We start from the raw sequence: 15,543 nt of genomic DNA, 5'->3' as shown, positions 1-15,543 counted from the left end.
CAGTGTTTTGTCAACCTTAGCTGATTAGAGCTTCAAATATAGTTTGTTTGTTTGCTTTTTAAAGACAATTCTTGACCTCAATCACAGCAATTTTCTCCTCAACACATCCACAAAGGCAAGGGAATCAAGAACAAAAATGAACTATTGGGACCTCATCAAGATAAAAAGCTTCTTCAATGCAAAGGAAACAATCAAAAAAACTAATAGGCAACTAACAGAATGGGAAAAGATAGTGGCAAATGGCATATCAGATAAAGGGCTAGTATCCAAAATATACAAGGAGCTCACTAAACTCCATACCTGAAAAATGAATAATCCAGGGAAGAAATGGGCAGAAGACCTGAACAGACACTTCTCCAAAGAGGACATCCGGATGGCCAACAGGCACATGAAACGATGCTCAGTGTCACTCATCATCAGGGAAATTCAAATCAAAACCACACTGAGATACCACCTCACACCAGTCAGAGTGGCTAAAATGAACAAATCAAGAGACTATAGATGCTGGCGAGGGTGTGGAGAGATGGGCACCCTCCTACACTGTTGGTGGGAATGTAAACTGGTGCAGCCACTCTGGAAAACAGTATGGCAGTTCCTCAAAAAACTATCAATAGAACTACCTTATGACCCAGTAATAGCACTGCCAGGGATTTACCCAAGGGATACTGAAGTGCCAATGCACAGGGGCACTGTCAACAATAACCAAATCATGGAAAGAGCCTAAATGTCCATCACCTGATGAATGGATCAAGAAGATGTGGTGTATATATATATATATATATATATATATATATACATATATATATATATATATATATATATATATATATATATATATATATATATACACAATGGAGTATTACATGGCAATGAGAAAGAATGAAATATGGCCATTTGTAGGAAAGTGGATGGACCTCGAGGGTGTCAGGTGGAGAAGGACAGATACCATATGTTTGCACTCATGGGTCTAATAGGAGAAATCTAACAGAGGACCATAGGGAGGCAAAGGGGGAAAAAGAGTTGGGGAGAGAGAGGGACACAAATCATGAGAGACTATTGAATAATGAAAACGAAATGAGGGCTGAAGGGGGGGGTGATGGTCATGGAGGGGGGCACTTGTGGGGAGAAGCACTGGGTGTTATATGGAAACCAATTTGACAATAAACTATTATAAAAAAATAAAGACAATCCTATAAATTCAAATTCTTTCAATGGATACTAGAGTACCTATGCTATCTCCACCCTAAAGGTACTTGCTGGTGGTGTGGAAAAAAAGACAAGGACACAAAGAGCTCAGCAAATCTCTTATCAACATATATGCAAGTGCCTCATAAAGCTAAAGCACAGCAGAAGGCTACCGTCAAATCTCAGAGTCAAAGAATACATAAATTGCTACAAGTTTACTCTATAGATCAACTATCCAAAATTTGGGAGTTTGAGGCTAATATCTCATTCTCAAACTTTGTCATTTCTTGTTCTCTCAGCCTAAATACCTTACTACCCACCTCCTCTCCCAAAAAATTTAGGCAGGTGTAAAGTGGTTCCAAGTAATATACCAGGTAATGGATAATTAGAATTTAACTGAACTTAAGAACTTTACCCTTTTTCTTATGGTTGGAATCTCTACCAAGGATCCTCCTATTTTTCCAGATTTATTAATATATAACCAACTTACAAAGTTATGTAAGTTTAAGGTGTATAACATTTGATTTGACACACCTATATATTACAATAGGATTACTACTTCACTGTTAGCTAATACCTCCCTCTATCATGTCACAAAATTCCTATTTCATTTTTGTATTAAGAACATTTAAGACCTACTCTCCTGGCAACTTTCAAGTATATAAAACAATATTGTTAACTATAATCACTTTACTGCGTATTAGATCCCCAAAACTGGGGCACCTGGGTGGCTCAGTCAGTTAAGCATCCGGCTTCAGCTCAGGTCAGGTCATGATCTCACAGTTTGTGGGTTCGAGCCCTGCGTCAGGCTCTGTGTTGACAGCTAGCTCAGAGCCTGGAGCCTGTTTCAGATTCTGTATCTCCCTCTCTCTCTGTGACCCTCCCCTGCTCCCACTATCTCTCTCTGTCTCTCAAAAATAAATAAAAGACATAAAAAAAATTAGATCCCCAAAACTCATCCATTTTCCAAAGAGCAAGTTTGTGCTCTGAACAATACCTCCCTATTTTCCACTCCCCACATACTGGTAACCATCCTTCAACTGTACTAGTTTGGCTTTTTTAGTTTCCACATGTAAGTGCATCAGACAGTATTTGCTGTTGTCTGCCTGATGTATCTCATTTAGCACAAGGCCCACAAAGTCCATCTATGTTGCCACAAATGGCAGAATTTCCTTCTTTTCTCATAGCAGAATATTCCATTGTGTGTATGTGTGTGTGTGGATAGATAAATAGATATCCCATCTTCTTTATCCAATAATTTGTTGACAGTCACATAGGTTGTTTCCACATGTTGGCTACTGTGAATAATGCTGTAACAAACATGGAAGTGCAAATATGTCTTTGCTATTCTGTTTTCACTTCCTTTGGATACACCTAGAAATGGAATTGCTGGATCATATAATAGTTCAGTCTGTAATTATATGGAGAGCCTCCATGCGCTCTTCCATAGTGGTTGCACCAATTTAAATTCACACCAACAGAGCACAAGGGTTCAATCCATTTCCAGTACATCCTCTCCAACACTAATTATCTCTTATCTTTTTTATATTAATCTCTTATCAGATGTATAGACAAGTAAGATTGCATCAAACTAAAAAGCTTCTGCATAGCAAGGAAACAATCAACAGAGTAAAAAGGCAATTTATACAATGGGAGAAAATGTTTGCAGACCATATATCTGATTAAAAGATTAATATCCAAAATACTTATTATTAAAAAAGACTCAATACTCTAGGGCAAAAATAATGCTAGTAAAAAATGGGCCAAGGGCTTGAACAGGTATTTATCCAAAGATACACAAATGGCTAAAATATATCCCAAAAAATGCTTAATGTCACTAATTATCAGTGAAATACAAATCAAAACCACAATGACACGTTATCTCATACCTGTTAGGATGGTTATTCTCAACAACCAGGCAACAAGTATTAATGAGGATATAGAAAAAATGAAACTCCTTCACACAACTAATGCATATGCAAAATTATACAGCTGCTATGAAAAACAGTATGAAGTTTCCTCAAAAAATAAAAAACAAAATTTTCATATAACCCAGCAATCACACTTCTAGGTATTTATCTTAAAGAATTGAAAATAGAATCTTGAAGAAATACTAGCACTCCCATGTTCACTGTAGCACTGTTCACAATATCCTAAGTGGGCAAATAACCTAAGTGACAACCAATGGATAAATGGGTTAAAAATGGGTCATACACATACATGGAATGTCATTAGCCTTAAAAAAAGATGAAAACCCTGTAATATGGCACAATATGAATGAGGACATTATGCTAAGTGAAATAAACTAGTCATAGAAGGACCAATACTGCGAGATTCCACTTACACGAGGTATTTAGAACAGACAGACCCATAGAAGCAAAGAATAGAATAGTGATAGCCAGGGACTAGGTGGGGGGGAAGAAATGGGAAGTTCTAATCAGTGCATATAAAGTTTCAGTTATGACATATTAATAAACCATAAAGATCTGCTGTACAACACTGAGCCTAGAAAAAACAATACTGCATTCTACCTACACTTAACAAATCTATGAATACAGCGTATCTCATGTTAAGTGTTCTCACCACACACAGATGCCTTAACATTTTTTAAGGCACAAGGGAGCCTGTGTGGCTCAGTCAGTTAAGTGTCTGACTTTGGCTCAGGTCATGTCTCATGGTATGTGAGTTCCAGCCCTGTGTCTGACTCTGTGCTGACACCTCAGAGCCTGGAGCCTGCTTCGGATTCTGTGTCTCTCTACCTGCCCCTTCCCCACTTGTGCTCTGTTTGTCTCTGTCTCTCAAAAATAAACATTAAAAAAATTTTTTTTAATTTAAGGCACATTACATAAAAATAAAAGGAATATTTAACAACTGTGCATATCATAATATTGTATCAAAATATTTAAAGAACTGACACAACTAAAAGTAGATATTGACCAACAGTTAAAAGTGTAAGATTTTAACACATTCCCCCTCTAGTAACTGATATAAGCAAGCAAAAATAGTAGATATCTAAAAACTTTGAAGAGCACAATTAACAAACTTATGTAGAACTATATACCTAACAAATATAAAATACCCAATCTTTTAAAATGCATCAAAAATAGAAAATGCCTGGGAATAAATCTAATGAAAGATCTGTAAGCTCTTTAAAAATCTCTAACACTGTTAAGGAAAATTAAACAAGTGGTTTAATTAATTAGCCAATTAATTACATGGTTATATATCACGTTCTGTGGTCAGAAAACACAAAATTTTAAAGATTTTTTTTTTACTGAAATAAAACTTTTCTTCAAGGAGAGGAATAGATACAGAACCTCTTGAAATTTCATCTAAGTCTGGGGAGAAACAAGTCTAGATCACAGGTTTTGAGAGGCATCAGGAAAAAAAAATGCAATTGCTTTCTGCTTATCTCCTGGAGACTCCAGCTCATTTAATATGATACAGTTGTTAAAAGGAAGTTCATAAATTCACCTTGTGAGGAAAATTAATCTTGACACTAATTATGAAAAATGTATCATATAGCTACTTATACAGAAAAGCAATTAGAAAATAGAGTACACTCAATTAATTATAGTTTCACAAAAGGTACAGAAATGTTCTTCAAATGCATATTTCTTTTATTAATGCTACATGACAGCTGGAAGATAATATAGCCAACTGTGCAGCTTTCAAAAGAGAAGAGTTCAAAGGCCTTAGAAATGTAACATAAAATAAACTGGAAAATGCTGGAGTTTTGTAGTTGGATAGAGCTGATTTTAATTTAATCTTTGAGCCTCTCTTTATCTGTAATACCCATCTGACTGGACTCCTTGAGGATTAAATGAAATAAACTCTAAAACTGAAGTCTGGCGTATGTTAGTCTCCCTTTCTTTCCTCTCAGAGATCAATATATCATTAAGGTATGCAAGTCTGGACCACACTTATTAAGTATCACAAATAAGCTTTGGCGAAGAGAAACTCTGAGCGGGTGAAGATTCTGCTCAGTTGCTGAAATGTTGCTATTTGGATTGCTGGTTGAAGAGAGAGCCCTCTCATTGAGATACAAGCAACAGAGTCGACATTCTGTTGTGAAAATGTAGAAAACGGACTTCTTTTCTTGTTTCCAGATGAAGGTTTCGTCACGATTCTGCAGACACTAGCCTCAAAGTGAGTAGTGTCGGCACATTGTACACTTTAACTTATAAAATATTACTCGTCAATTACATCTCAATAATGAAAGGAAAAAGAAAGCAAAAAAAAAAAAAAAAAGCCCAGCACACCTTTTGAATGGATCGAAAATTATTAAAGCAATATCAAAATTACCCAAACAGCTACTTAAGCAGTCGCATCAGCACCAGTGGATTAATAAATGCGCTCGCAAGGAAGTGAGGCGCGTCGGAAATCTACGTCGGCACATGCACATAATGGAAACCAGACTGTGTTACAACCTGGAGGGGCCAACTCTAAGGAAGTAAAGCAGAGAGCATACTTTAAACATGTGGCACCAATTAAGCTGAGATTATAATTTCATTCCCTGTAGGTAATGGGCAGCACCAGCCTTCTTGGTACAATTTCTTAACAGCAATAGAGAACATTATTATTATCAGTGCTGGCTAGTTAGGTACAAAGGAGCTCTAACGAAACATTTGGGTATCATGAAATTTCATCAAAATTGACCTTTTACTCTCTGCTTTCCCAGCTCAGTTTCTTGCCATTAGTTACTTAATGGCAGGATATGGCCTCAAATTCACTCAAATCATACCACGATTGAAGCTCTGAGAAATGCTGTCCGGCGTTTCAGACAAAACAGCCAACAGTAAACTAGATTAGAAACAGATACCCCCTACCGTGAAGAGTAGGATTGGCTCTTGCCATGCTGTGTCGCTTGGCATCCAAAATGATTCCTAAGATACAAGGAAATCTACAGGCATATTTATAAAGGTCTTCTCAAAAATAAACAAGAAAAATTGTGAATTAAAGTAAGAGGAAAAAGCCTTTTGCGTGCTGATCATTAATATCTGCCTAACTAAACCAACACATTAATAAAATGTAGAACTATAATTATTCCATATTTTAACAAACTATTATGGCAGTAAATAATGACATTTTAAAACTTCTATAAAAGTAACCAAGTACATCTTGCATTCATCTTAAATTAGTTTAAAATCATCTTACCTGTGTGAAAAGTATAAACTGAGCAAACTGCCAGGTAAGCAGAAAAGCAACACTGGAAAGACAGAGTGCGATAAAATGCGTTCTACTGTTTTTCAAGGTCCTTAATAGAGAGAATTGATACCAATAAGTTTAACCATTAACGTTAAGTCTATCACTAAGCAGAAAAGCTAACTGCAAAATGATGAAATCTAATGACTTCTTACCTTTGACCTAAGGCAATGAAATATAGTTAAATTTAAAAACTCATTAAAAAGAACTTAAAATACCTGTGTTATAAAAATGCTTAGCATAAAACAATCTAAATTAGAGGTTTAAATATTCTATCTAGTTTACCAGTAAATAAAATACTTCAAGCAGAAAAGTTTATTTTCCTTTCACTGTGCATGACATTAGAAATTTAATATACTCCAGCAGTGTGGTCAGAAAACAGAACATGAACTGACCCTGCATAGCTCAAGATATTTAACCTACATTAGCAGCAACAGTTTTATATACCACCATTTTTATATTTCAAAAAGCAATGGAAGACAAGTGTAAGGAGAGTTGGTGAAGTAATAAATTAACAATGAGAAAATTTAAAGAAAAAAATTAAAATGATAAAAAGAATTCTGGAATGCAGTTATAAACTACTGTACACTTAAGTTTAAGTTTTCCAGTCTGCAATTATGAAATATCAGTAACCAACAACTTTTACCACAGATGGTTTTAGTATCTTTTAGAATAAGAAAAAAGAAATGTACATTTTGTGTAAATCATAAAATTGTAGCCATTCTTTTTTATAAAAGTTGTGCTGGACTTTGATAAATCCTTATATTATGGTGTATAAATTTTCAAAAGCAAAATTTTAAACATACTGCTTTATAATATTATCACAAAATATATTCATTAAGTACTCAGTTATATTTACAAACAAAAATGACTGTTGGCTAAAGTACAGAGTATATGACACAAACACTCAAGGATATAATTCTAAATGTTGTAGTTAACACATTTTATTCCATGAAACCCCTGACTGGTCAGACTAAAATCACTTCAAAAAAATAAAAAAATAAACCATGTCTCTAGGAATTTAGATTACCTAAAATCTGTAGTCTAGACTCAGGTGGAAAGCAATTGTTTGTGTAGTAATTTAAATTATCTTCCCAACTGGATACTCAATTTAATTTTTAAAGTAACTAAAAATAAAAGGAAAACTAAATTTGACAATTATAATAAGTTGAAGTATATTTTAAGAAAGTTAACGATTCATTTAGATTTGTTTTATAAATAACAATTACCTGAGAATCAAAGTTAAAATGCACATCTGAAGTACAAGAAATGGATAGGAGAAGCTTTCCCGGAGAGGCGGTGTCCACATCACACGGGTAGCCTGAAATCAATAAAACGCTTACTTTGTTCCGTTACAATAAACATTATGAATCTAAAAATCGTGGGTAGGTTCATTTTAATAATTTTAATAATTGATTGAAATTATTAAATTTAAATTGTAATTTAAAAAATTAAATTGATTTCTGACTAGCTGGGATAGCTTCTCAGTTTTTGGAGCTCGCTTAATGAGCATACAGGCATTAGGTAGAGAGCCATTAACTAGCAAGTCCAGAAGCAAGTGAAACATGGATCATGCCAAATATAAGAAAACCTCAAGGAGAAACACGATAGATGATAGGCACAGGAGCAGTAAGGATTCTGGGACTGACAACCAGATCCACATTCCAGCTCTGCACTAATGATTCTGGCATCCCAGGGCTGTGGCCCAGAAAAATATCTACCCGAATGTCACCTTGGGCATTCACAAGCACTGAGAGAGTTTACACATAAAAGTTTAACGAGTACAGACACACATTACAAGTCATTAAGATTGTCTCTGAATTTGTGAAATATATTGTTAAAAGGGGTAACTGTAAATTTCTAAAAACAACTGGAAGTATTTGGAAATCACTAATATGATGCATAAATGAAAGTATTAACATTTTGTATAGGCTTTAAAACTAATCATTTCTAAGACATGAGTGAGAACATTATAAAAATTTTATATCAAGAAGTCTAAAATTCTAGAGAGAATCAAAACCCTTATAAACTCTTATTAGTCCTCTTCTAAGAAACCAAAACTAAACTTTGGAAGATGAATTATGGTATAAGAAAGTCTGGCATACTCAAAGAAATGTTCTTGCCTTTATAGTAACATATTGGTATTTGTTTTAAGTTCATATATTTAAGATATTTATAATTTTTATGATTCTTTGGTCTAACTGGTTTTCTAAAATTCACCAAGTATTTACCTTTCCCAGGAGTAACAAAAATTTCAACCCTATGTAACCCATGCCAAAACATACTACATATTTTGCTTCCAAAAGCTAGCAGTCAGTCATATTCTCTCTCTTTTCACTGCCACATTCTTAGCATGGAACAGAATCTGGCATAGGTCATGTACTGAGTATCTTGTTGAATGAATCTATCATGTTCTAAAGACGTGTCTATGAGCTCTTTGTAGGTAGACTATATCCCATTGGACTGAGTTAGTAAATTTCTATCTTGAATTCAGCATTTTGTGTAACTGAAAATATAACTGTAATAATACAAAGAAGCAAGGTTTTAGAGCAAGACAGATGGAAAATGGGAAACGTAGCTTCATCAGGTACGGAAAGTCGAATCTGGATTAAGTAACTTAACCACCCTGAATTTCAATTTCTTATCTTCTACCATGAGGATAACAACCACCTCCCAAAAAAGTGTGGTATGAGTAAATGAGATAATGTTTATAAAATACCTGAACTGAACAAGTACAGTATTTGCTTTTTCTACAAAATACAGGTACACAAAAAACCAGGCAAGATATTTCACATCATAAATTCTAATTATGAAAAAATGTGAATGAACATGATTAAAATGTCAACTTACAACACAAAGTTCTTTAAAATATTGTGAAGTCCTAAGTAACAAGCAATTATATATTGTTTTGATGAACATATTTCCTTGTTCCTATACAGCCCCTTCTATTTCTTAAAAATTATTTTCTAGAAAACAAACCTCTCCATGGTTGAAAAAGTAGCATAATACTGTAATTAGACCTCCAAGTTGAGTCCCACTGTTAAAAAAAGAGTATGCATTCATAATTCATGCAAAATAGTGAATTTCTCACAAAATTATTTCTTACAACTTAAAGTCATATTTAAGATACCACAGTATTAAACCATATAATAGTAAAAATTTCAAAATTAACCATGTAGTTAATATTTAATCTTGAATGTACAAGCATACAAAGTATCCATATAAAGAAACCAGAATTTTATAATTTATTGTATTTAAAATATTTTCTAAATAAAATACTTATTTATTTTATAGATTTATTTTCTGAATAAAATGTGAACACAAAAATTTTTAACAGGCTAGCATTTCAAAGTCTAGATTGCATTCTTCGAATTTGCGGAATGGAGGCTCGTTTTTGTTTTTGAAATTGGATTTCAGTGACTAGCAGATGAAGACAAGAGACTAACAGTTTTGCTTAGCAGTTAACTCTGAACTGTATAAACTACTGCAAACATTCTTTAGTTGAGTCCCAAAGAAACAACAATGCAAACCGCAAAACTTAGATCCTGGATGGCTGATAATCATCAAAGATTAAGAACCATTTCTTAAAGTTGTCTTTTCTTTGTTATGTTGTTATCACTGTATCCAAAGCTTCATGCTTGGAAGACAGTAAATATCACATGAATGACAGAAGAACAGAAGAAATGAGCTCAAAACAACAAGCAGAGGAAAGCTAATGGGAAGTGATTTACCATCAATAGATTTTTCATGAAACAAAATTCAAAGAATGCCTTTGAAAAGAAAGAAATTGTGAAGAGGAAGGTGTGAGTCACAGGAGGACTGCAGCATACAGAAAGTAGGACCCTGTGGATATAAATCTAAGCAACAACATAAACAGTAATAATAGTTACTGCTATGGAAGGGAAATAGAAGCACTAAACTATGATAATGATTATAAGATACGAGGGGCTGTTTTGAAGCAAAGTGTTCTCAAATTCCTTCTATTGATCAGAAGAAAGGGAAATATCTGAATTAATTTTAGACTTGATCAAGTCAGATATGCATGCTAACATTTTATTACTAATCACCAAAAGAAGAGAAATGAAATGGCTACCTTCCAAGTTATCGCCAACAGGGGAGGGTAGCCAGGGTAAGAAATACAAACTTTACCCCCACTTCCTATTTATTTTGTTTCTCATACGCCTTTGTTTCCAATCTCCTCACAGTATTGGTGATACTTTTTTCCCCTCCCTCCCTTCCTTCCTTCCTGTCTGTCTGTCTGTCTGTCTCTCTCTCTCTCATCCATCTATCTAACTTACTGTCAGGTTACTGACATACAGTGTACATACAGTGTGCTCTTGGTTTTGGAGGTAGACACTTTCATAGCCAACATTTGTAATTTCTATCCTTCTTTTTAAAGATGGGAGCCAAATAATGTATTTGATATTCCAGAATTGTGTAACCAATTCAGCGAAGACTATCACCTCTTGGGTAGTTCTCCCAGTGAAAAATATTAATTTTTAAAAGTTTTAGTCTTGTATAACATTTTCCATATAAAAAAGAATAATATGAAATAATTTCAAAAAAAGAACATTTTGAAGCCTGCTAATGTAATCTCAAAGTAATCCTCCTCCATCAAAATACTGATGAGCTTCTATTTTCCTAAAAAGCATATATTAAAAAGTACATAAAAATTTCTAGTTTCTAGAACAATTATAAAGTGAACATCCTTGCAACCACTATATATCATTAAAATAGAAAACTGATCACATCCTGAATTCCCACTTGACACCCCTTCAAAAGCCACAACACTGATTTTTGTGATTATTAATATGATCACATCTATGCACAGATCATACTATGATTTACTTTCATCGGTTTTTAAACTTTATACAAATAAAAGTATGCAGCCTTTCTTTAATTCTGCGCTTGCCTTCATTCATTCGACATTCTATTTGAAGATTTGTCCATGTTGATGTAACTATAACTGATTCATTCCCAATGTTGTATAGTAGTTCACTATTAATAAACTGTAATGTGTACACTTCTCTGTTTCATAGGCATTTGAGTTGTCGTCAGCTTTTAGCTCTTACAAACAATACTGCTGCTGTACACGTGCAATACATGCTTTCTGGCATACACATGCAAATGTTCCTTAGACATATATATACATATATATCTTTATATATTGGTATAATTTGCACACAATTATGTTAGTTTCAGGTATACAACATAATGATTCAACATCTCTGTACCTTATGCTATGCTCACATGTGTAGCTACCATATGTCACCATTTAACAAAGGTTAAATAAAATACAACCGACTATATTCCCAATGCTGTGCCTTTTCTCCCTGTGACCTATTCATTCCATAACTGGAAGCCTGTATCTCCCATTTCCCATCCCTCTCCTCAGTGGTGACCACCAAGTTTGTTCCCTTCATTTATACATATATATACTTTTAATTGGAATTGTAGAGTTAGAAAGTATCTACACTTTAAACTTTACTAAATTAATGCACCTGTTTTTCCCCCAAAAATACTAATTTATATGTCCACCTACCATGGAAAAAAATTTGCTTTTGCCAATCTAGTAGATGTGAACTATCCTTATGGTTAAAATTTGATTTTTCTGAAAACTAATTATGGTGGTCAGCTTTACATGTTTATTGACAAGTTGGAATTCTTCTGGTATATGTCTGATCATAAGCATTTTGTGCACTTTTCTATGGGGTTGTCTGTCTTCTTAGTCTTGTCCACTCTCCAGAATGTAAATTCCAAGAGGACAGAGGTTGTTTTGTATTCCTGGGACCTTAGAGTAGTGCTTCTGGTCACAGTAGGCAGTCAATAAATACTTGTCCAATTAATGATTGCAATGTCTGGATACTACGTTGGGTATACGCCTTGCAATCTCTTTTCCCAGTGTGTGGATTATCTTTTCATTCTGTAACACCTTGAGGAATTTAATTCTTCCCATCAAATTTATTAGTTTTCTTTTTCATGGCTAAACTTTTGTTCCTTGTTTAAAGAAATCTTTTCTTATCCCAAGTTACTAACATTCGTTCTAAGCATTTTATTTTTTCTTTCATATTTTTTAATCTAAATAGGGTTTAATTTTTATACAGTTTAGCTTCTCTTTGTTCCTTATGATCTTCCAGTGATTTCAGGACCATGCGTTGAGAAGCTGGTCCTTATGGTCCTTACCTACTGATGGACAATATCTACTATCATACATTAAGCGTCTTTAAATGGACCAAGTGTTTCTGAGACCCACTTTACTCCACTGATCTACCTGCCTACCCCATGCCACAATCACACTGCCTTATTTACATCAGATTTATAACACAGAAATGACTACTAAAGCAAGTCTTCCTACCTTCTTCAAGAATGTCTCCACTATTTTAGGTCCTTTGCATTTCTGAATAATTTAAAAATCAGCTTACCAAAGAAAACAAAATTGGCAAAGCATTGAATCTATAAATCAGTTGGAATAACTCTATCACTTTAATATTGTCTTCTAACCCATGATTTATTTATATTTATTTGGATCTTCCTAGTAGCCTCCAAACCAAGTACAATTTTCCCAAAAAGGTCATATATATCTCTTGTCAGATTAATTAACACTTTCAATGTTTTCATGCTTTCAATGGTTTTCTAAATGGCATCTTTTTAAATTTCATTTAAAAAAATCAAAGTAAATGGTTTACGTCTTTGTATTAATTTTTGTATTCAGTAACATTATAAATTTTTTATTATTTTAATACTTTAACCATAGATTTTTTGGATTTTCAACGTAAAATCATATCATCTACTTCTAAGGACAGATACTTGTTTCTTTTTTGCAAGCTTTCCAATCCCTTATACTTACTACTACCTTTTCTTAGCTGGGTCAGACACCTGGTATGTTGAATATGTCATAATTTTTTATTGGTACTATTCTAGCATTTTTATGCTGAAAACTTCCAAATACAAGAAGTATTTATATATTAATCTTCACACAGACATAAATCCTAGGAAAATTCAATACTTACTGCAAGATTAAATCTAGATTTTTATCATTATTTTTTTTAGTGTTTATACATTTTCAAGAGATAAAGTTACGGGGGGAGGGGCAGAAAGAGAGGGAGACACAGACTCTAAAGCCAGCTCTAGGCTCCGAGTTGTTAGCACAGAACCGGACACGGGGCTCGAACTCATAAACTGTGAGATCATGACCCAAGTCGAAGTCAGACACCCAACCAACTGAGCCAACCCGGACCCCCTAGATTTTTAACTTTAAGTTCAAGAATAACATTATAAATAAGCTGATGATCAGTTAGGAATATATTTTGCTGCAGGAAACAAAACCTTAAACAACATGGATGCTTCTATCATTCAATCAAAAAAATGAAAGATAAGTGGGGTTCAGAAAAACAAGGGTCTTCGGGCAGACTTACGTGCTGTATTTATGGCCTTTCCCTGTTGGTCACAAGATGACTACAGAAGCTCCAAGCATCACACTCACATTTAAAAGCAGAAGACAGAGAAAAGGCAGCTGAAATCTACCCTTTTGTCAGAGATTAATGCTTTCCTCGGTATAAGCAAGGCTAATTTCACCACAGTTTTTCACAGAAAAAACTAACTCACACGGCTATCACAAGAAGCAGTGGAGAGTGGGAAGCAGAATACATGACTGTCCTAATTAACTTCAACCTATCACCTGAGACCGGACACAGTGCTGCCCTAAACCAAAGTGTCGTACCGTCAACAAGAAACACAGGCTATCAAACGTATGTATCTGCCACAGTGATACATGTTTTCTTCTAGGCTTTCTTTCTTTTCTTTTTTTAATGTTTATTTATTATCAAGAGACAGAGAGAGACAGAGCATGAGCATAGAAGGGGCAGAAAGGAAGACACAGAATCCGAAGCAGGCCCCAGGCTCTGAGCTATCAGCACACACTGTGAGATCATGACCTAAGCTCAAGTCGGACACTTAACCAACTGAGCCACCCAGGCACCCCTCTTTTATACTTTCTTAATTTCACAAGTACAGACATTAAAATTAGAAATAATCAGTCACTAATGTCAACCAAAGATTCTTCCAATGTTATAATAATTTGACATATGGCCTAGTGGTATTCTTATTAAAGGCTTTATTAAGAATCTTAATTAGTCTTAAAAAAATAAAACCAGAAGGATAAAAGAGAAGCCTAGTGACAGCTCTAGTTTCTGGTTGGGAGATATTATCTAAGTTTCTGAAAAAAATAAAACAAATGTATAAAATTACCTATTAATCAATTAATCTCATAATTATCCTTTTCATTTAATCAGAAAATGTCAGCCAGTCTTTACAAGCCCACTGAAAGATCCATTAATACAGTAATCTTACCTCAGGTATGCACCATATATGAAGAACAATCCCATCATTACTCCATTTAAAATAAAAATTACAGCAACATAAAAGCAAGCAGGGTCTCCCAATCCTTTAAAAAGACACAGATTATTCAGTATCTCATGAATAAATGACTATAAAGCAATTGGGCATAACTATCTCAGTGTTTTGTAATCAACTTGTTGAAAATATTTGCTTTTCAGGTTGAGGTTCCACTTAATAGTTACATAAGTGCTTCCCCCTTTCATCAGGTATTATTACATTTGTATTTTATACTTTAGTGTGGTTACATTTATACTTTCCCCTAATGAAGTATTATTACACTGCAATGATTAGTTGGTGGTGCATCAGTTTGTTTAGATGATGCTATTGGTCAGTATCTAGAATTCTCTGTAAAGTCACTTGGTGCATTATCAGAGAAAACCTACGGCATTATTTTTAGCCTTTGCAACTTTCTTCTTCCTATACATATGTAGGCAGGTAGCCACTTGACATCTCCACTTTGAGGTCTGCCAGGTACTTCAAACTAATGTAGCAATTCAAACCTGCTACTTAAACTGTTTTTTAAGGTTTATTTATTTTTAAGAAAGAAACAGAAAATGAGTTGGGAGAGGGGCAGAGAGAGGGAGGGAGACACACAATCTGAAGCAGGCTCCAGGCTTCAAGTTGGCAGCACAGAGTCTGATGCAGGCATGAGCCATGAGATCCTGACCTGAGCTGAAGTCAGAAGCTTAACTGACTGAGCCACCTAGGTGCCCCAAACCTGCTACTTTTAAAAGGTTTTTACCATTCAAAAAAACT

General features: G+C 34.4%; 1 protein-coding gene across 2 annotated transcripts in view; it reads right to left on the bottom strand.

Annotated features, from left to right (window-relative positions):
- Positions 1 to 15,543, bottom strand: part of DPY19L2 (dpy-19 like 2) — an 89,144-nt gene that overhangs the window by 52,432 nt on the left and 21,169 nt on the right. For both annotated transcript variants that reach the window (XM_029925179.1, XM_029925172.1), the window contains exons 6-9: positions 14,740 to 14,833; positions 9,370 to 9,427; positions 7,620 to 7,711; positions 6,343 to 6,442 (exon numbers count right to left, since the gene is read on the bottom strand). In XM_029925179.1, coding sequence (XP_029781039.1) covers positions 6,343 to 6,442; positions 7,620 to 7,711; positions 9,370 to 9,427; positions 14,740 to 14,833 — 344 coding nt within the window. The remainder of the gene's footprint in view (positions 1 to 6,342; positions 6,443 to 7,619; positions 7,712 to 9,369; positions 9,428 to 14,739; positions 14,834 to 15,543) is intronic.

The sequence above is a fragment of the Suricata suricatta genome, chromosome 2, assembly GCF_006229205.1.
Source record: "Suricata suricatta isolate VVHF042 chromosome 2, meerkat_22Aug2017_6uvM2_HiC, whole genome shotgun sequence".
In the NCBI taxonomy this organism is placed as follows: domain Eukaryota; kingdom Metazoa; phylum Chordata; class Mammalia; order Carnivora; family Herpestidae; genus Suricata; species Suricata suricatta.
This window is presented reverse-complemented; position numbering and strand designations above follow the sequence as displayed.